This window comes from Salvelinus alpinus, chromosome 5 (genome assembly GCF_045679555.1).
Source record: "Salvelinus alpinus chromosome 5, SLU_Salpinus.1, whole genome shotgun sequence".
Lineage (NCBI taxonomy): Eukaryota > Metazoa > Chordata > Actinopteri > Salmoniformes > Salmonidae > Salvelinus > Salvelinus alpinus.
In genome coordinates, this window is record NC_092090.1 from 49,896,075 (window position 1) to 49,917,329 (window position 21,255).

The window sequence follows — 21,255 nt, forward strand, 5'->3', positions numbered from 1 at the left end:
ATCCCTTAATAGTATATTTGTTGGATCTAATTTTAACAGCTAACATTTCGATGGCAATAAAAAATAGATATGCCAATAGTCGACAACCTTGTTTTACTCCTCCTGTCAGTTTAAACTTTCTGAGATGTAGCCATTATTTACTATTTTACTTCTAGGGTTACTGACTTTAACCTTTTGTCAATAGGGGGAGCTGTTAGCATTATTTTTTTTTTTACATTTCCAAATTAAACTGCCTCGTACTCAATTCTTGATCGTACAATATGCATATTATTGTTATTATTGGATAGAAAACAGTCTATAGTTTCTATAGGAGTTGAAATTTTGTCTCTGAGTGGTACAGAACAATTTCTACAGCACTTTTCATGACAGGGTTCAGATTTCAGAAATTTTTACCTCTGATCTGGGGTCTGTTTATAAGGCCACAGTGAATGCTATGAAGAAACCGACACTACCTACGTCTTCCTCTGGGTGTCTGTACGTCATCACGTTTTCAATGAAGTCTATGGGACGTTCACAGCCATTATAAATGACAAAAATGTACAGAGACCCCTCTTTCTCAACGTGCGCCTCAAGCGTGAAGGCCATCGGACCTGCCTCGTTCCAAATCGTTTTCTAACCAGCAGTATTTCTCCGGTCATGTTTTCAGTCGTTATAGTTGTTAAAAACATCATAATGTAGTGAATTTTAACCGTTTTATATCAATTTATATCCGTTTAGTGCGATTTTGAGGAATTTCTTTGTCGTGCACTCTGAAAGTTTGGACACGCTTTAGGGTGTCGGTCGTTGGTGATGGACATTTCGAAGGACAGAGGACATCTATCGACCAAAAGACGTTTATAACATAGAAAGGATACATTGCCCAAGAATATGATGGAAGATCAGCTCAAAGTAAGCAATATTTAATATGATAAACCGTGTTTCTGTCGAAATATTTTAAACGCATACATCGCCATTTTGTTTGGTATAGCTTCACTTGGCCAACCCTGTATTGAAAAGTAAGGATAATTTTAAAAATGTAAATCAGCGGTTGCATTAAGAACTAATTTGTCTTTCGATTCCTGTCAACCCTGTATTTTTTAGTCAAGTATATGATTAGCTTTTAATTAAACTAGATCACTCTGATAGATGACGTCAGACATATTGAGGCTTGATTTCCTAGTATTTTCATTGTGTAACCACGGTTTTGTATGGCTAAATATGCACCTTTTCGAACAAACTGTATATGTATGTTGTAAAATGATGTTACAGGAGTGTCATCGGAAGAATTCTGAGAAGGTTAGTGAAAAAATTAATATCTTTTGGCGGTGATTACGTTATAGCGCTCTTTGCCTGGAATCGATGCTCTGGTAACGTTTTCACATGTGGTATGCTAACTTATCGATTTATTGTGTTTTCGCTGTAAAACGCTTAGAAAATCTGAAATATTGTCTGGAATCACAAGATCTGGGTCTTTCCATTGCTATGCTTTGTCTATTCTTATGAAATGTTTTATGATGAGTAAATTGGTCATACACGTTGCTCTATCTAGTAATTCTAGTGGATTTGTGATGGTCGGTGCAATTGTAAACTGTGATTTCTACCTGAAATATGCACTTTTTTCTAACAAAAACTATCCTATACCATGAATATGTTATCAGACTGTCATCTGATGGTTTTTTTTATAGGTTATTGGCTATCAATATCTTAGTTGAGCCGAATTGGTGATAGCACCTGAAGGAGTAAGAAACTGATGGAGTTAGAATAGTGGTGTATTTTGCTAACGTGTTTAGCTAATAGATTTACATATTTTGTCTTCCCTGTAAAACATTTTAAAAATCTGAAATGGTGGCTTTATTCACAAGATCTGTATCTTTCATCTGGTGTCTTGGACTTGTGATTTAATGATATTTAGATGCTACTATCTACTTCTGAAGCTATGCTATCTATGCTAATCAGTGTGTGGGGGGTGGGGGGTGCTCCCGGATCCGGGTTTCTGAGGCAGTAAAAGTTAACCCATTTTATAAGAGTATCCAAAATTGAAATATTCTAGGCATTTATATATAAACTCCAGTCATACTTTATCAAAAGCCTTTTCAAAATCAGCTCTGAAAACCAGGCCTGGTTTCCAAGACATTTCATAGTATTCTATTGTTCCCAGTACTTGTCTTATATTATCTCCAATATATCGTCCATGTAAAAAAACTGTCTGATGAGGATGAATAATATCTGACAATACCTATTTAATTATATGCGCCAAGCATTTAGCTAGAATTTTTCCATCACAACACTGAAGTGTAAGAGGCCTCCAATTTTTCAAATGGACTGGATCTTTATATATACCACTTGGATCCTGTTTCAGTAATAATGAAATCAGACCTTCTTGTTGCTTGTCCGATAATCTATCATTTATATAGGAGTTGTTAAAACATGCTAACAATGGACCTCTGAGCATATAAAAAAAGTGTGGTATACTTCAACTGGTATGACATCCAGCCCTGGAGGTTTCCCAGGCTTAAAGGATTTAATTGCATCAAGAAGTTCCTCCTCTGTAATTTGGCCTCCACATGAGCCTTTCTGTACAGATGTTAATTTTACATTATTAATAGGAAAAAATCCATACAATTATCTTAGGTTAGTGGAAATGGAGGAGCCTGATATGAAAACATATTCTAAAGTACTTTACTTCCTCTTTCACAATAGTATTTGGTGAATCATGTGTGACTCCATCACTTGTTACATGTTTCAATAAAACAAATTGGTAGCATTTCTATGTTGAAGATTGGAAAATAATTTGGTGAATTTTTCCTCATATTCCATCCAGTTCGCTTTATTTTTTATAAAATATTACACTGGATTTTTCTTGAGTAAGTTCCTCCATTTCTTTTTGTTTTTCCTCTGACTTATTCTGAGCCTCTATGGTACAGTTTTTATTGCTATCTAATTGTACTGTTAGTCCTTCAATTTCCTTTGTTAATATGGACTCTTTTGACTAGATTGATTTGTTTTATAGATGAGTACTGAATAGCATGGCCTCTATAGGCACATTTAAAGGTGTCCCAAACAATAAGGGGATCTGCTGTACATATGTTATGTCTGAAAAAGTCAGTTATAAATAATTCTGTCGTAGTTATAAACAAATTATCATCCAATAGGCATCGATTACATTTCCAGTATCCTCGCCCATGTGGAAATTCTGTAAGAGTAATATATATGCCAATTATGTGATGATCCGACCGCATTCGGTCCCCTATCAACACTTTTTAAACTTTTGGTGCCAAAGAGAATGACATAAAGTAATCAAGACGACTAGCTTGATTAAGCCTCGCCAAGTATATCTCACTAGGTCAGGGTATTTAAGCAACCATATATCCACTAATTCCAATATATCCATGTGATTCGTGACTTCCTTAAGTGCCTGAGGGTGATTGTTTGTGGTGTGATTTCCATATTAAAATCCCCCACCATAATAATAGAGTCTAGTGTTGCTTGTAGAGTTGCCAAATTCTTATCCATCAGACAATTCCTGGGCTTCAAAACCTCTTTTGCCAATTGGCCTGGACCCTTTGCTGTTGACACGGAGCCCTGCCGATTCATCATGACTGGTCTACCGACGTAACCGTCCGAGGGCGGTTTCAACAGGCTCTCCCGTTGCAATGTCCCCCTGAGACCCATCTTCTAGCCTGCTCTCCCAGGCCTGCTAGCTGTCTGAATCGCCGTGCCTCCAGCTCGCCTAGCTACTCACTGGACCCTATGATCACTCGGCTACACATGCCTCTCCATAATATTAATATGCCTATTGCTGTTTTGGTTAGTGATTTTTGTCTTATTTCAGTGTAGAGCCTCCATCCCTGCTCAATATGTCTTAGCTAGCCCTTTTGTTCCATCCCCCACATGCGGTGACTTCACCTGGCTTAAATGGTGCCTCTAAGACAAAACCTCTCTCGTAGTCACTCAATGCCTAGGCTAACCTCCACTGTACTCACATCCTACCATACCCTTGTCTGACATTATGCCTTGAATCTATATTTCCGCGCCCAGAAATCTGCTCCTTTTACTCTCTGTTCCGAACGCACTAGACAACCCGTTCTTTTAGCCTTTAGCCGTACTCTTATCCCACTCCTCCTCTGTTCCTCTGGTGATGTAGAGGTTAATCCAGGCCCTGCAGCCCCCAGCATCACTCCCATTCCCCAGGTGCTGTCATTTCTTGACATCTGCAACCGTAAAAGCATTGGTTTCATGCATGTTAAAATTAGAAGCCTCCTCCCGAAGTTTGTTTTATTCACTGCTTTAGAACACTCCGCCAACTCAGATGTCCTAGCCATGTCTGAATCCTGGCCCTCAATCTCACACAAATTATCAAGGAACCTACCAGATACAACCCTAAATCTGTAACCATGGACACCCTCTTAGATATCATCCTGACCAACTTGCCCTCTAAATACACCTCTGCTGTCTTCAACCAGGATCTCAGCGATCACAGCCTCATTACCTGCGTGTGTAAAGGGTCCGCAGTCAAATGACCACCCCTCATCACTGTCAAATACTCCCTAAAACAATTCAGTGAGCTGGCCTTTCTAATTGACCTGGCCCGGGTATCCTGGAAGGCTATTGACCTCATCCCATTAGTAGAGGATGCCTGGTTGCTCTTCAAAAGTGCTTTCCTCTCAATAAGCATGCCCCATTCAAAAAATGTAGAACTAAGAACAGATATAGCCCTTGGTTCACCCCAGACTTGACTGCCCTTGACCAGCAAAAAAACATCCTGTGGCGTTCTGCATTAGCAACGTATAGCCCCTGCGATATGCAACTTTTCAGGGAAGTCAGGAACCAATATACTCAGTCAGCTAGGAAAGCCAAGGCTAGCTTTTTCAAACAGAAATATGCTTCCTGAGGCACTAATTCCAAAAAGTTTTGGGACACAGTAGAGTCCATGGAGAATAAGAGCACCTCCTCCCAGCTTCCCACTGCACTGAGGATAGGAAACACTTTCACCACCGATAAATATAGATAATCAATCATTTCAATAAGCCTTTTTCTACGGCTGGCATTCCCCCCCGTTTCTCCTTCACCCAAACCCAGCCAGCGGGTGTTCTGAAAGAGCTGCAAATTCTGGATCCCTACAAATCAGCTGGGCTAGACAATCTGGACCCTCTCTTTCTAAAATTATCAGCCGCAATTGTTGCAACCCCTATTATTATCTTTCGTATTGTCTGAGATCCCCAAAGATTGGAAAGCTGCCGCGGTCATCCCCCTCTTCAGAGGGGGAGACACTCTAGACCTAAACTGTTATAGACCTATATCCATCCTGCCCTGCCTTTCTAAAATCTTCGAACGCCAAGTTAATAAACAGATCACCAACCATTTCGAATCCCACCATACCTCCACTTTGCAATCTGGTTTCCGAGCTGGTCATTCGTGCACCTCAGCCACGCTCAAGGTCCTAAACGATATCATAACCGCCATCGATAACAGCCGTCTTCATTGACCTGGCCAAGGCTTTCGACTCTGTCAATCACCGCATTCTTATCGGCAGACTCAAGAACCTTGGCTTCTCAAATGACTGCCTCTCCTGGTTCACCAGCTACTTCTCAGATAGAGTTCAGTGTGTCAAATCGGAGGGCCTGTTGTCCGGACCTCTGGAAGTCTCCATGGGGGTACCACAGGGTTTAATTCTCGGGCTGACACTTTTCTCTGTATATATCACTGATGTTGGGCTTGCTGCTGGTGATTCTCTGATCCACCTCTACGCAGACAACACCATTCTGTATACATCTAGCCCTTCTTTGGACACTGTGCTAACAAACCTCCAAACGAGCTTCAATGCCATACAACACTCCTTCCGTGGCCTCCAACTGCTCTGTAAATGCTTCTAAAACTAAGTGCATGCTCTTCAACCGATTGTTGCCCGCACCCTCCCGCCTGACTAGCATCACTACTCCGGATGGTTCGAATATGTGGACAACTACAAATACCTTGTTGTCTGGTTAGACTGTAGATGCACTTCTCCTTAACTTCTTTGATATTGGGGGCAGCATTTTCACTTTTGGATGAATTGCGTGCCCATAGTGAACTGCCTCCTACTGTCCCAGATGCTAATATATGCATAGTATTGTTACTATTGGATAGAAAACACTCTGACGTTTCTAAAACTGTTTGAATGATGTCTGTGAGTATAACAGAGCTCATATGGCAGGCAAAAACCTGAGGCAGGCAAAAACCGTTCTGCAATTTCCTTCGGGAACTGGTCATTCATGCCTATTTTCTTGCCAGTAAGTCCATTACCCAGGCTTTTAACCATTATTTTATCTTTAAAGAAAGGAAATTTGGCAACGATTTGGCGTTCATACCTCTGCCCTCTCTGTCCGAAGCAGTGTACACGTTCGAGTTGGATTTTGTTGATAGCTTCGTGTGGGATCTGAAGCGCTGTAAGGGGGTACTCTCTAACTACAGACTCAGGAACTTCTCCTTCTTTTTCTTGGAGACTTGTAAGTACCAGATTCTCTCTCATGGATCTAGTCTGCATGTCAAGTAAAGCATCTCTCGGTTTCAATCTTATTGAATGTCCCTGTTAGCTTGTTTGTGTCATTCTCCAATGTCGCAGCTTATTCGTCACTCATCTCGAGGCTTGCCTTCAACTCCTTTATATCCTTACTGACTAGTTCAAGTATATCCAGTTTGTAATTTATTGATTTTAACAGATCGGTTTCGACCTTTACCATTCCCGGTGGTGAAAATATTAAATTGTCTGTGTCTGTAGAAGAGTCACGTTTTCGTTTTGAAATAGGTTCCCCTGTCTTACTCTCCGTCATGTTTGGGTGTTGCTTGTTTTTGTAATATTTGTCAATACATTTCTCTAGTCTTATGATTTGTTTTGTGTTGTGATCCAGATTGAAGGTTATTACCCACCAGATTGTGTAGTGCTAATATTTAGTCTAACTTACCGATATTGAATATTATGTTTTTATCTTGAGGTGATCTATATAACTGTGTTCAGTCCGCCAAACACTTTTAGACTTTTACTCAAGTAGTATTTTACTGGATGACTTTCACTTTTACTTGAGTCATTTTCTATTAAGGTATCTTTACTTTTACTCAAGTATGACAATTTAGTATTTTTTCCACCACTGGATGTGGCTGGGGGTTATAGCATTTCTTTCACATGACCTATCAGTTTAGACATGTGTGTCTGGGTAAGCGTCATCTAATATTTATAAAATATTTGTATCTGGCCACTTTCTGTTTACCAGAAAATTTTCTTTGTTGTAGGCTACTACTTTTACCACTTTTAGTCTTAATCTTTACTACACTACTCACTGTTTAGCACATGACCTCAATGTGAATCCCTAAAAAGATGAGTGGGGCTGGCTTAAGAAGATGTGAACAATGCTGAATGGGTGTAGACAAAGGAGAGCTCTCCAGTAGGTACCAAAACATTCAAAGGCCAAAGTGAGTTTTACAAGTTTATCAACTTTTGAAGCTGAATTACTTTCCCATTGTTCCTCGAAAATGCAGTGTAAATACCATTGTGTAGCTCTGAGTCTCTACTTGTATCCAATGTTAAAAAAAACTAAAATGTTCTACATAAGACCGATTTGAGCCGGTCGGTCACATATATAGAACACAAATTCCAATTGGCTATACTTAAACTCTTTAGCATTATCCTCAACTCTTCCCCAGTATTTGGAACCAAGGTCTGATCACCCCAATCCACAAAAGTGGAGACAAATTCGAACACAATAACTACCATGGGATATGCATCAACAGCAACCTTGGGAAAATCCTCTGCATTATAATTAACTTCTTGCAACTATAGGGGGTGCTGTTCCGCATTAGCATTTTTTGGTCTCCAAATTAAACGGCCTATTGCTCAATTCTTGATCGTACAATATGCATATCCTTACTAATATTGGATAGAAAACACTGTCTAGTTTCTAAAACCGTTTTAATTATGTCTGTGGGTGACCCAGAACTCCCTCTACAGCAAAAATCCTGACATGACTTGCGAAGGTCTGAGAATTATCCTCTGATCTGGGTTCAGTTTTAAAGCCTGTGTATATCCTATGGCTGGAATTGAACTGCACCCGCCTTCCCCTGGATGTCAGTAACCAATGAGAAGTGGAATGGTCTGTCTGCGTAGCTGTCCGAGGTTATAAAGCCGGATGGAACGTGAGTACCTTTCTTTGTTTCGTTCGTCATGGCGCCTGGCAAGAAGTCAGGATGAAATTTTGGAACGCTCAGTTATCGACCAGAGATGTATCCGTCTGTAATTTAATTAAATATAGGTGTTAGAAACATCATAACGATGTTATTTGAAACCGATTTATATCAGTTTATGCGAGTATAGTGCTATTTTTCTGAATTTCCTTTGTATCTAGTTTGAGGATTTGGACATGTGTGTGCGACATAGCTAATGGTAGCAGCTAGTTCCAAAGGTGAAGAGGACGTTTTACAACAAAGCAACTATTCTTTTGAAGAAAAGACACATTGCCCAAGATACTGATGGAAGCTCGTCCAAAAGTAGGAACTATTTATGATGTTATTATGTATTTATGTGGAAAAATGTCATAGTGTTTGCGCGCCACTTTTGCAGGCACTGGTCTGGCTGCAACGCACACTATATGTCTAGTAACGTTAATTTTAAAAATCTAACATAGCGATTGCATTAAGAACTAATTTATCTTTCGATTGTTGTCCAACTTATATTTTTTTGTCAAGTTTATGAATAGTATTTTTATAAGAATAGGCGCTAATCCAAAATGGCGCCGGCCAGAATACATGCAATGTTTGTAGTGATTACATAGTATAACCACGATTTGTGCTGCTAAATATGCACATTTTCGAACAAAAGCTATATGCATTGTGTAATATGATGTTACAGGTCTGTCATCTGATGAAGTATATCAAGGTTAGTCAAATTATATATCTTTTGTTGGGTTGTTACGATCGCTAACATTTACAGCTGGTAAATGCGGTTGTGATTCTGGCTATTGTGGTACGCTCATATAATGCTATATTGTGTTTTCGCTGTAAAACACTTAGAAAATCTGAAATATTCTCTGGATTCACAAGATCTGTGTCTTTCGATTGCTGTAGGCTGTCTATTTTTCTGAAGTGTTTTAGGATGATTCTTTTGGTAATTGACGTCGGTCTCAGTAATTATTCCGGCTGCTTCCAACGCTATTTCAGATTGCAGCTGCAATGTAGAACTGTGATTTCTACCTGAAATATGCACTTTTTTCTAACAAAAACTATCCTATACCATGAATATGTTATCAGACTGTCATCTGAAGAGGTTTTTTCTTGGTTAGTGGCTATCAATATCTTAGTTTAGCCGAATTGGTGATAGCACCTGAAGTAGTAAGAAACTGATGGAGTTAGAAAAGTGGTGTATTTTGCTAACGTGTTTAGCTAATAGATTTACATATTTTGTCTTCCCTGTAAAACATTTTAAAAATCTGAAATGGTGGCTTTATTCACAAGATCTGTATCTTTCATCTGGTGTCTTGGACTTGTGATTTAATGATATTTAGATGCTACTATCTACTTGTGAAGCTATGCTAGCTATGCTAATCAGTGTGTGGGGGGGTGGGGGGTGATCCCGGACCCGGGGTAGAGGCTCGTTAGAGGTTAACAGCAGACACCTACATTTCCTCAGTGAAAACAATGTTCTGAACAAATGTCAGACCCCACATTCACCCTGCACGCCCTTATTGACAAATAAACAAACCATTTCAAAAACGCTTTAGACTGAATTTGGCATGAGGGTCTGCTATGTAAATTGATGGAAAGCGGTGTTGGGGGGGGAATATACAACATTATAAAATCCATGTACACAAACAACAAGTGTGCAGTTACAATTTGTAAAAAAAACACACAGATTTCTTTCCTCAGGGCCGGGGATGAGACATGGATGCAGCTTGAGTCCCACCCTCTTCAACATTTATATCAATGAATTGGCTAGGGCACTAGAACAGTCTGCAGCACCCGGCCTCACCTTACTAGACTCTGAAGTTAAATGTTTACTGTTAGCTGATTGTCTGGTGCTTCTGTCCCCAACCAAGGAGGGCCTACAGCATTACCTACATTTTCTGCACAGATTCTGTCAGACCTGGGCTCAAAAACGTATTGTGAATAGGGGGGCGCTGTTTTCACTTTGGAAAAAATCGTGCCCAAATTAAACGGCCTCGTACTCTGTTCTAGATCATACAATATGCATATTATTATTACTATTGGATAGAAAACACTCTGAAGTTTCTAAAACTGTTTGAATTATATCTGTGAGTAAAACAGAACTCATTTGGCAGCAAACTTCCATACAGGAAGTGAAAAATCTGAAAACGATGCTCTGTGTCAGGGCTTGCCTATTCAATTGGCTTTTATTTATCGATATGTATGCACTTCATACGCCTTCCACTAGATGTCAACAGGCAGTAGAAGGTTGAATGGGGTGTCTAGCTTGATGTGAGGCCGAATAAGAGCTTTTGGAGTGGCAGGTCCGGTATTTTGTCAGTTTTCGACGGCGCGCGGGGGAACTCGACATTGTCTTCTGAAAAGCGTTCGATATACATGGCGAATTGCTCCGGCTCTGATTTTATTTGATACATATGAGAAAAACTTCATAAAGTAGGATTTTTCAACCGAGTTTTATCAGTTTATTCAACGTTTATTGGGACTTTTGGAATTCTTCGTTCCAGGCGCGAAACATTTCTTGGACACGTGAGCTCCACATGGCTAGCCAAAGTTGCTAATTCGACAGAAGAAATGGACATTCTAAACCAAACAACGATTTATTCTGGAAATAGGACTCCTTGCACAACATTCTGATGGAAGCTCAAGAAAGGTAAGAGAATATTTATGATGTTATTTCGTATTTTTGTGGTAAATGTTGGCTCCAACAAGGCGGAGAATATGTGAGCGCTGTCTCACAATACTGCATGCTGTATGTTCTACTAAAGTTATTTTTAAAAATCTAACACAGCGGTTGCATTAAGAACCAGTGTATCTTTCATTTGCTGTACAACATATTTTTTAGTAAAGTTTATGATGAGTTCTTTGATTAGATTAGGTGACTGTCCAAAATATCTCCGGAGATTTTGGTGAATTGTTGCTACGTATTCACAATGTATAACCACGATTTGCAGCTCTAAATATGCAAATTTTCGAACAAAACATAAATGTATTGTATAACATGATGTTATAAGACTGTCATCTGATGAAGTTGTCCAAAGGTTAGTGATTTATTTTATATCTATTGCTGGTTTTTGCGAAAGCTACCTTTGCGGTGAATAAATCCCGTTGTGTGTTTGGCTATTGTGGTAAGCTAATATAATTCTATATTGTATTTTCGCTGTAAAACACTTAAAAAATATGAAATATTGGCTGGATTCACAAGATGTTTATCTTTCATTTGCTGTACACCATGTATTTTTCATAAATGTTTTATGATGAGTATTTATGTATTTCACGTTGCTCTCTAATTATTCTGGCTGCTTTGGTGCTATTTGTGATGGTGGCTGCAATGTAAAACCAGGATTTGTAGCTATAAATATGCACATTTTTGAACAAAACATAAATGTATTGTATAACATGATGTTATAAGACTGTCATCTGATGAAGTTGTTCAAGGTTAGTGATTAATTGTATCTCTATTTGTGGGTTTTGTGAAAGCTACCTATGCGGTGGAAACATGGTGAAAATATGCCGTTGTGTGTTTGGCTATTGTGGTTAGCTAATATAAATACATATTGTGTTTTCGCTGTAAAACATTTTAGAAATCGGAAATGATGGCTGGATTCACAAGATGTTTATCTTTCATTTGCTGTGTTGGACTTGTGATTTCATGAAAATTATATTATATGATATCCCTGTCCCGTTAGGCTAGGCTATGCTAGTCAGCTTTTTTGATGAGGATGCTCCCGGATCCGGGATGGGTATCACTGAAAGGTTAATCTCAGTAAGACAAAAATAATGGTGTTCCAAAAAATACACATTCCACCTAAACAATGTTGCCCTATTGCACACAAAAACGATACATACCTCGGGACTAAACATCCGCACCACCGGTAACTTCCACAAAGCTGTGAATTATCTGAGAGACAAGGCAAGAAGGGCCTTCTACGCCATGAAAAGGACCATCCAATTTGAGCCTTCTTTGGCATCAAAAGGAACATAACATTTGACATCCCAATTAGGATCTGGCGTACAATATTTGAAGCAGTTATAGAACTCATTGCCCTTTTATACAAATTATACAAATTATAAATTATCATTATTTGTATATTTTTTATTTTGTGAATTGAAACATTGTACATGTTCAAATGTTTTTTTATTTTGTAAATTAAACTGACTTTGAATATTCCAAAAATATGCAAATTGACTAGTGTGAGGTGAAGTTATCGACTATTGTGAGGAGAAAGATACAAAGTTATTGTATCTGTGTGACGGGTGGGATGCCCACCATGCAGCCGCAGTTCCTGCAGTTCTCTGGCTCCACCCATAGCTCCTTGTCTCTGTAGACCACACCGTTGGCACTGCACGTCCTCTCACAGCGGCAGGCCTCCAGCTGGGTCAGCCTGGACTCTGCGTAGTTCAGCTGGACATGCACAAATGCACACACACACACACACACACACACACACACACACACACACACACACACACACACACACACACACACACACACACACACACACACACACACACACACACACACACACACACACACACACACACAGACACACAGATAAATACAGATCATCATCCATTTAAATATTGCAGCACTATAATCCAATTCAACAAGCAAGAGGACAAAAAATGCAAAAGCAACCGACTACACATAGAAATGGACATTGGTGTGTTTAGCCCCCAGTGTTTCAGAATTAAAACCATTATTATTTTCTAGTCACCCTACCTTTAATCTACACTACCTTTAATCTACAACATTCTAGGATGTTTGGAATACCCAATTTCTGGGTTGCAGGCATTGGGTCACTTAGCTGGGTTGTTTTCTTTAAAAAGTGCAAGGTTGGGTTGTTCATGCTGGGTTATTGAGATATGACCCAGTGGGTCAGATCACAAGATTGAAGGGGTGGAGGGGGGGGCTTATTAGGGGCGTGTTGTTCAGATTGTTATTTTTGGCCACTTGTGAGTGTAAATGTCATTCCAGTTCATCTGTTCTGTTGTATCCTTATTTCATGCCAAGTTTGAATATTGACAAATTTCAAGCTTTAACGAGACTTACACATGTGTATGAGTTCTTTAAGAGCCTTTGCATATCCTAAATGCTACCATTTTGTTACATTATATACATAGTAATGTTATTCATTTTAAATTAAAAGAAATAATTTGCAAAAATATTGAAGGGAACTATACATTCAGTGTACAAACTTAACAGAAACATTTCCTCTCATGGGTGGCCAAAAATAACTATCTGAAAGCCACTTCCCTAATAGGTCATGCCTCCTGAAAATATCCTATGGAATACCTTAAAAAGACACAGCTGCTGCGTGAACCCATCATGAAAGTTAATAAAAATCCAACTGACAGTTAAATTAACCCATGTTTAGGCAATCCAAACAACCCAATTCACGCAAACCAACTGGCTAGGTCAAAATAACCCACTGTGTGTTCTATCATATATTTACACAGTGCCAGCATTTTGTAGGGTGTACCCTCAGCATATACCTCACACACACAAACATACACACACCCACACAGTGCTTAAGAAACCAAAATGGGTCCTGGTCAAAAGTAGTGCACAAAAAAGGGAATAGGGTGCCATTTGGGACAGAGGGTAGTGCGTACAGCCCAGTACATCACTGGGGCCAAGCATCCTGCCATCCAGGACCTACAGTTGAAGTTGGAAGTTTACATACACTTAGATTGAAGTGATTAAAACTCATTTTTCAACCACTCCACACATTTCTTGTTAACAAACTATAGTGTTGGCAAGTCGGGTTAGGACATCTACTTTGTGCATGACACAAGTCAAATTTCCAACAATTGTTTGCAGACAGATTATTTCACTGTATCACAATTCCAGTGGGTCAGAAGTTTACAAACACTAAGTTGACTGTGCCTTTAAACAGCTTGAGAAATTCCAGAAAATGATGTCATGGCTTTAGAAGCTTCTGATGGGCTAATTGACACCATTTGAGTCAAATGGAGATGTACCTTTGGATGTATTTCAAGGCCTACCTTCAAACGCAGTCCCTCTTTGCTTGTCATCATGGGAAAATCAAAAGAAATCAGCCAAGACCTCAAAAAAAATGTTTAGACCTTCACAAGTCTGGTTCATCCTTGGGAGCAATTTTCAAATGCCTGAAGGTACCACGTTCATCTGTACAAACAATGGTACGCAAGTATAAACACCATGGGACCACGCAGCAGTCATACCGCTCAGGAAGGAGACGTGTTCTGTCTCCTAGAGATGAGCGTACTTTGGTGCGAAAAGTGCAAATCAATCCCAGAACAACAGCAAAGGACCTTATGAAGATGCTGGAGGAAACAGGTATAATAGTATCTATATGCACAGTAAAACGAGTCCTATATCGACATAACCTGAAAGGCCGCTCAGCAAGGAAGAAGCCACTGCTCCAAAACCGCCATAAAAATGCCAGACAACGGTTTGCAACTGCACATGGGCAGAAAGATTGTACTTTTTGGAGAAATGTCCTCTGGTCTGATGAAACAAAAATAGAACTGTTTGGCCAAAATGACCATTGTTATGTTTGGAGGAAAAGGGGTGAGGCTTGCAAGCCGAAGAACACCATCCCAACCGTGAAGAACAGCGGTGGCAGCATCATGTTGTGGGGGTGCTTTGCTGCAGGAGGGACTGGTGCACTTCACAAAATAGATGGCATCATGAGGAAAGGAAAATTGTGTGGATATATTGAAGCAACATCTCAACACATCAGTCAGGGAGTTAAAACTTGGTCGAAAATGGGTTTTCCAAATGGACAATGACCCCAAGCATACTTCCAAAGTTGTGGCAAAATAGCTTAAGGACAACAAAGTCAAGGTATTGGAGTGGCCATCACAAAGCCCTGACCTCAATCCCATAGATTTTTTTGTGGGCAGAACTTAAAAAGCGTGTGCGAGCAAGGAGGCCTACAAACCTGACTCAGTTACATCAGCTCTGTCAGGAGGAATTGGCCAAAATTCACCCAACTTATTGTGGGATGCTTGTGGAAGGCTACCCAAAACGTTTGACCCAAGTTAAACAATTTAAAGGCAATGCTACCAAATACATATTGAGTGTATGTACATTTCTGACCCACTGGGAATGTGATGAAAGCAATAAAATCTGAAATAAATCACTCTACTATTATTCTGACATTTCACGTTCTTAAAATAGAGTGGTGACCCTAACTTACCTAAGACAGGGGATTTTTACTAGGATTACATTTCAGGAATTGTGAAAAACTGAGTTTAAATGTATTTGGCTAAGGTGTATGTAAACTTCCGACTTCAACTGTATATAATAGGCGGTGTCAGAGGAAAGCCCATTACATTGTCAGAGACTCCAGTCACCCAAGTCATAGACTGTTTTCTCTGCTACCGCATGGCAAGCGGCACCGGAGCACCAGGCCTATGACCAAAAGGCTCCTTAACAGCTTCTACCCCCAAGCCATAAGACTGCTAAAAAATCACTAAAATGGCCACATGACAATTTACATTGACATACCCCGTCAATTTGTTTTGTACACTGCTGCTACTCGCTGTTTATTATCTATGCATAGTCACTTCACCCCTACCTACATCTACAAATTATCTCAACTAACCTGTAACCCCGCACACTAACTCGGTAACGGTACCCCCTGTATATAGCCTCATTATTGTTATTTTATTGTGTTACTGTTTATTATTTTTTACTTTACTTTATTTGGTACATATTTTCTTAACTCTTCTTGAGCTGCACTGTTGGTTAAGGGCTTGTAAGTAAGCATTTCACGGTAAGGTCTGCACTTGTTGTATTCGGCGCATGTCACAAATAAAGTTTGATTTGATTTTGATTTAATCTGATAAAGGACACAAACACATATTTTGTATTTATTTATTAGGAATCGCCAGTAGATGCAGCAGCTACTCTTCCTGGGGCCCAAACACATCAAGGCACTTACATCAGACATAAAACAAATGATAAAACAATACATCATAGAACATTATTACACAATATATCTACTATACAACATGTATAATACCACCATACCACCAACAATATTACGATGTCCCATAGTCTTTTCTGGACTTGGGGATTGTGAAGAGGCCTCTGGTGGAATGTCTATTGGGGTATGCATGGGAGTCTGAGCTGTGTGCTAGTAGTTTAAACAGACAGCTCGGTGCATTCAGCTTGTCAACACTTCTTACAAAAACAAGTAGTGATGAAGTCAATCTCTCCTCCACTTAGAGCCATGAGAGATTGACAGAAATAGTACTAACGTTTGATCTCCGAGTACATTTAAGGGCCAGCTGTGCCGCCCTGTTCTGAGCCAATTGCAATTTTCCTAAATCACTCTTAGTGTCACCTGACCATACAACTGAACAGTAGTCCAGGGGCCTGTTGCACAAAAGTAGAATTAAGACATCCGGGATAAATGACTCAGCTGAGCTCAATGAAGCCAAAACATGTGCGTCCAGGCTTAATTGGTTGCACAAAGACCAAGCCAGGATGAGCAGACACGGATTCATTAAGCCAGGTGAAACCAATCCTGGATAGGTGCGCGCTCACGGCTCACTCAAATAGACCCCGCCACAGATCACAGATTAACTGATTTACCATGGCAACTAGAGCCGCGTACTTTTCCCCGTCGGAAGCACAAATCCTCATGGAGGCATACGAGGAGGTAAAAGATATAATTAAGAAGAAAGGCAACACCGCCACAGTGATAAAGCAAAGAGAAAAAGCGTGGCAAAGTATTGCAGACTGCCTGAATGCGTAAGTAGTGCACAATTACACACTCACCGCTCCGCTGAAACATCACAATTACAATTCAAATATTTAATTCACATCTCCAAAAATGCAGTTGTACTGTAATTATGAAACGGTTAAATTTTTAATTGAAATGCACTGCAGATATGAGTGAAATTGTGTAAAGTAACTCCATCACACTGTATAAAGCTATGATACATTTTTTGATATTTTTACTGAAAACAAGACAAAAATACCAAGTAATTTTTTGCAGTGTGACTCCATTAAATGTGTGTGTGTGTGTGTGTGTGTGTGTGTGTGTGTGTGTGTGTGTGTGTAGATTAAACATGAACGGGCCAAAACGGACATGGCAGCAGGTCAAAATCAAATACAAGAACATTCTGCAGAATGGTATGGTCCCTGACTAATATTTAACAAAGCACAAGCATATATTGTACCCAGAAGGTGCCTGCTCACACATTGTCTGTACTGTTTTAGCAGTGAAAAAGAATACCCACAGACAAGGCACGGGTGGTGGGTCACCAAAGGCTGACCTTACCCCAGCAGAGGACATGGCCTTGGAGCTAAATAAAGGCAGGCCCGTCTTAGAGGGGATCCCTGGGGGGAAAGAGACGGGCATAGGTTCCTCCCAAGATGCCACCCGCTTCATTCAAGGTATGTCCTTCCATCTCTACATGGGATACAACCACATTCATATTGAATCAATTTGGACTGTCTGACTTTGGTTTACCTATTGCCTTGCAGTGTCTGGCAGCACTGTGTTCCTGTTAGAGCCACCAGCACAAGCACCAGACGATGCTGATCCAGTGAGTACTCCATCAAAGGCATACTGTAGGCCTGGCATGTCTTGTCTACTAGCTTCAATATGAATCCGATTAAATGTGATAGGGTGAAGGCCCCAGTGCAGCAGCAACAGCACATGATGGAGACGATGATGAGGAGGAGACCATCTCTCTGGATTCCAGAAGGCATGAGGTATCATGTTAAGACTGTGAAAGTACTATTTACTCTACAATGGTGAGGAGTCCTCATCAAAATCAAAAAATCTAATTTCTTTTACAGGACCCAGATGCTATACAGTGGGAAAACCAGCCTGGCAACATAGTGCGTATTAATAAAAGGACACCACATCCTGCCAAATTCCAGCTGCGCTAATTGTATTGTGTTCACAGAGCTCACAAGCTATCAGAAAGTTGTATGGCAACCACCTCCGGCGCCAGATAGAACTGGCAGACATAGACATTCAGTACAAGAAGAAAAAGATGGAAAATCTTGCACTGGAGTCCGAAATAAAAAAGAGGACAATTAGGAAACTGGACCTTGAAATAAAAAAACTTGAGAGGGAGGTGAGATATGCCTTCAATGTACACTGTATGCTAACTGTAACACAAATGTATTATTCATTATTTTTCTTTCCTCCCCCAGCTCCAAGAAGATGACACAGCTCAAAATAAAAATTAGGTATATTCTCGTAAAGTCAAGTGAGCCATGACATATGAGCTCTTATTGTGAGCACACAGGACGGTGGCATCTTTCTAAGTTTTTTTTTATTTTCCCAGCAATCAGTACAACCAAGTCATCGTTATAAGGCATCGCCCTCTTTTGCCCACCCCCCCAGCACCAGGTGTGGCCACTAGCCTATATGAAGGCCCAAAATTGTGTGTTCCTTTCTGCTCTGACAATGGCATGCCCATTCGTGCGAGATGTGGTGGATGAAGAAGCACTTGTGCTGAGGAGAGCCTTCAGGCGAGAAAGGGTCTTCAGGGACCGGTTGGACCCACTGGCCTTCCCTGATGACCATCTATATGAAAGATACAGGTTTTCTGCAGATGGCATCAGGTATCTATGCAGACTACTGGGTCCCAGGATTAAGCACCGCACTGCACGGAGCCATGCACTGAGTGTGGAGCAAATGGTTTGTGTGGCCTTGCGCTTTTTTGCTAGTGGAGCCTTCCTGTACTCAGTGGGGGATGCAGAACAGCTGAACAAGGCCACAATTTGCCGCACAATAAGGAGTGTGTGTCTGGCTATCAAAGCATTAGCAGATGTCTTCATCTCCTTCCCTGGCCACAGAAGACTCTGTGACATCAAAGAGGAGTTCTATAGGATTGCAGGTAAGAGGATCTACAAATTACAGGACAACTGTTAACACATAGTAGGATACTCATTACTTTGTGTGACAGGTTTCCCCAATGTCATTGGTGCAGTGGACTGCACACACATAAGGATAAAAGCCCCCTCAGGTGCCCATGAGGCCGATTTTGTGAATAGGAAATCCTTTCACAGCATTAATGTTCAGGTGAACATAACTTTTTGATATTGTCCATTGACGAACACTCTGCATTGCCAGTGATGTGCATTGATTGGTGTAATATTCCTCATCTTATGATTTCAGATGGTCTGCAATGCTGACTGTGTGATCAGCAATGTTGTGGCAAAATGGCCTGGCTCAGTCCATGACTCCAGAATCTTTCGGGCCTCTGAAATCTATCAGTGCCTATCACAAGGTAAGCCACACAACCCCTATTTATAACCATCATGGCTGTGTCAAGAATATCACTGTGTTTATGAGGTAGTAATGATGAGATTTTGTGTTGACAGGTGAATTCTCTGGTGTGTTGCTGGGAGACAGGGGGTATGGCTGCCAGCCTTTTCTCCTGACACCTTTCACAGACCCCCAGGAAGCACAGCAGGCCTACAACCATGCCCATGCCAGGACCAGGGCCAGAGTTGAAATGACCTTTGGCCTCCTGAAGGCACGCTTTCACTGCCTTCACAAATTAAGGGTCAGCCCTGTTAGGGCATGTGATATTACTGTGGCTTGTGCTGTCCTCCACAATGTGGCCTGCCTGAGGAAGGAGAGGGCCCCCAGAGTGCCACCAGCCATGGACTGGGACAATCCGGCAATCTTCCCTGATGACGACAGTGGTCGGCTGCTGAGGGACCAATATGTGTTGAATTATTTTAGTTAGTATGTGTGCTTTCAATTTTGGTTAAATATGTCCTGCGGTGGCAGAGGAATTTGGGTTTTTTTGGGTTCGTTTTTTGACGAATTTGGCCTCTTATGATGTTTGTGCGGTATACTGTGTGTAATACAAGGCTGCAGGGAGGCTACTGCATCCATTCATTTGTCTGTTCAGTTGATGTGTATGGATTTGTCCTGCATTTATTTTAGTGTGCAGACATGCAGGGTGTGTTATATACAGACCTTTGAATGTGTATGTATCATTTTGTATAATATGCTTGGATTCTGTGCTTTCCATCTTGTAGAGTCACTGTGACTTCAGTTTCGAAAGGAGCTGATGGTTTACCTGCTTTGTTTTGTCCTTATTCAATAAAGGAACATAATGTTACACATTGTGTTTTTATATTCATATGGAATGTGTATTTGTTTATATGACAGAGTACTAGGGCCACACTGAAGAAAAAGGATAAAGTCATACATTTATGAGGCTGGTTCTTTCTGCAGAAAAGCTACATATTGTTTTTACAGTTTTGATACTTATGACAATGTGATACTTAATATTCTGGCACATCAGCATGTCTTTGTTTATGAAACCATACTGAAGTACAATTTCACGAAATGCCCCACATCTGTCATTTTAACAACTGTCCTCCTTTAAAACAACTGGTTACAATATTATGACTTGTGTTTTTTTCCCCTCTGTGGCCCTAATATTCTATCATTTTATATATAGCCTTATAGTCTATGGGAAACTGTAAATTATCTAATGATAGCAACATCATCTAAAAATCATTTTTTATCCAAAATCATTGAAATTAATGATCACAAACGTTTAAATAATAACAGTGGGTCTAGTTATATGTGATAACAATGTATAGTGAGCAGTGAAATAACTATTGGTTTCCATTTGTGGTGACTGCTGACTGACATTAGGGATGAGATTAAATAGATCCTGGAATTTAGCCTGGTCTGGAGCAGGCTAGCTCCACAGAATAAATCTCCATGGTAATTTATACCATAACATATCCTCCTGCCCCCTATCCATCTTTAGTGCAACCGGATTACGGATCAATTGAGCCAGGATCACCAAGATATCCTGGCTTAATCCCTTATCCTAGTTTTGTGCAACAAGCCCCAGGTGCGGGCCTGTAGGATCTGCCTTGTTGATAGTGTTGTTAAGAAGGCAGAGCAGGGCCCTGTTTCAGAAAGCAGGTTTTTACAAACTGAGTTTAAACCTGAACTCTGGGTTGACTAACTCTGAGCTGTCAAACTCTGAGTTTTTGGTTTCAGAACAGGTGATAACAATTAGTTCAATCAACTCTGAGTTAGGTTAACCCTGAGTAAAGCACGTGCATGAGGAGATAAAAAGCCCTTATCAATG

The 21,255-nt window shown here is 40.3% G+C and overlaps 2 protein-coding genes across 2 annotated transcripts in view; one reads left to right on the plus strand and one right to left on the minus strand.

The window, feature by feature from the left end:
* The window catches only part of LOC139576292 (protein kinase C-binding protein NELL1-like), a 528,592-nt gene that overhangs the window by 375,120 nt on the left and 132,217 nt on the right, over positions 1-21,255 (minus strand). Inside the window, exon 8 of the mRNA XM_071402224.1 lies at positions 12,437-12,571. Within this exon, the coding sequence (XP_071258325.1) occupies positions 12,437-12,571 (135 nt within the window). The remainder of the gene's footprint in view (positions 1-12,436; positions 12,572-21,255) is intronic.
* LOC139576294 (putative nuclease HARBI1) lies at positions 16,534-20,283 on the plus strand. Its single transcript, XM_071402227.1, has 9 exons — positions 16,534-17,563; positions 17,654-17,715; positions 17,798-17,884; positions 17,972-18,013; positions 18,082-18,125; positions 18,530-19,023; positions 19,093-19,208; positions 19,305-19,416; positions 19,511-20,283. The coding sequence occupies exons 1-9, from the start codon at positions 17,461-17,463 to the stop codon at positions 19,879-19,881; spliced, it is 1,431 nt and encodes a 476-aa protein (XP_071258328.1). The 5' UTR covers positions 16,534-17,460; the 3' UTR covers positions 19,882-20,283.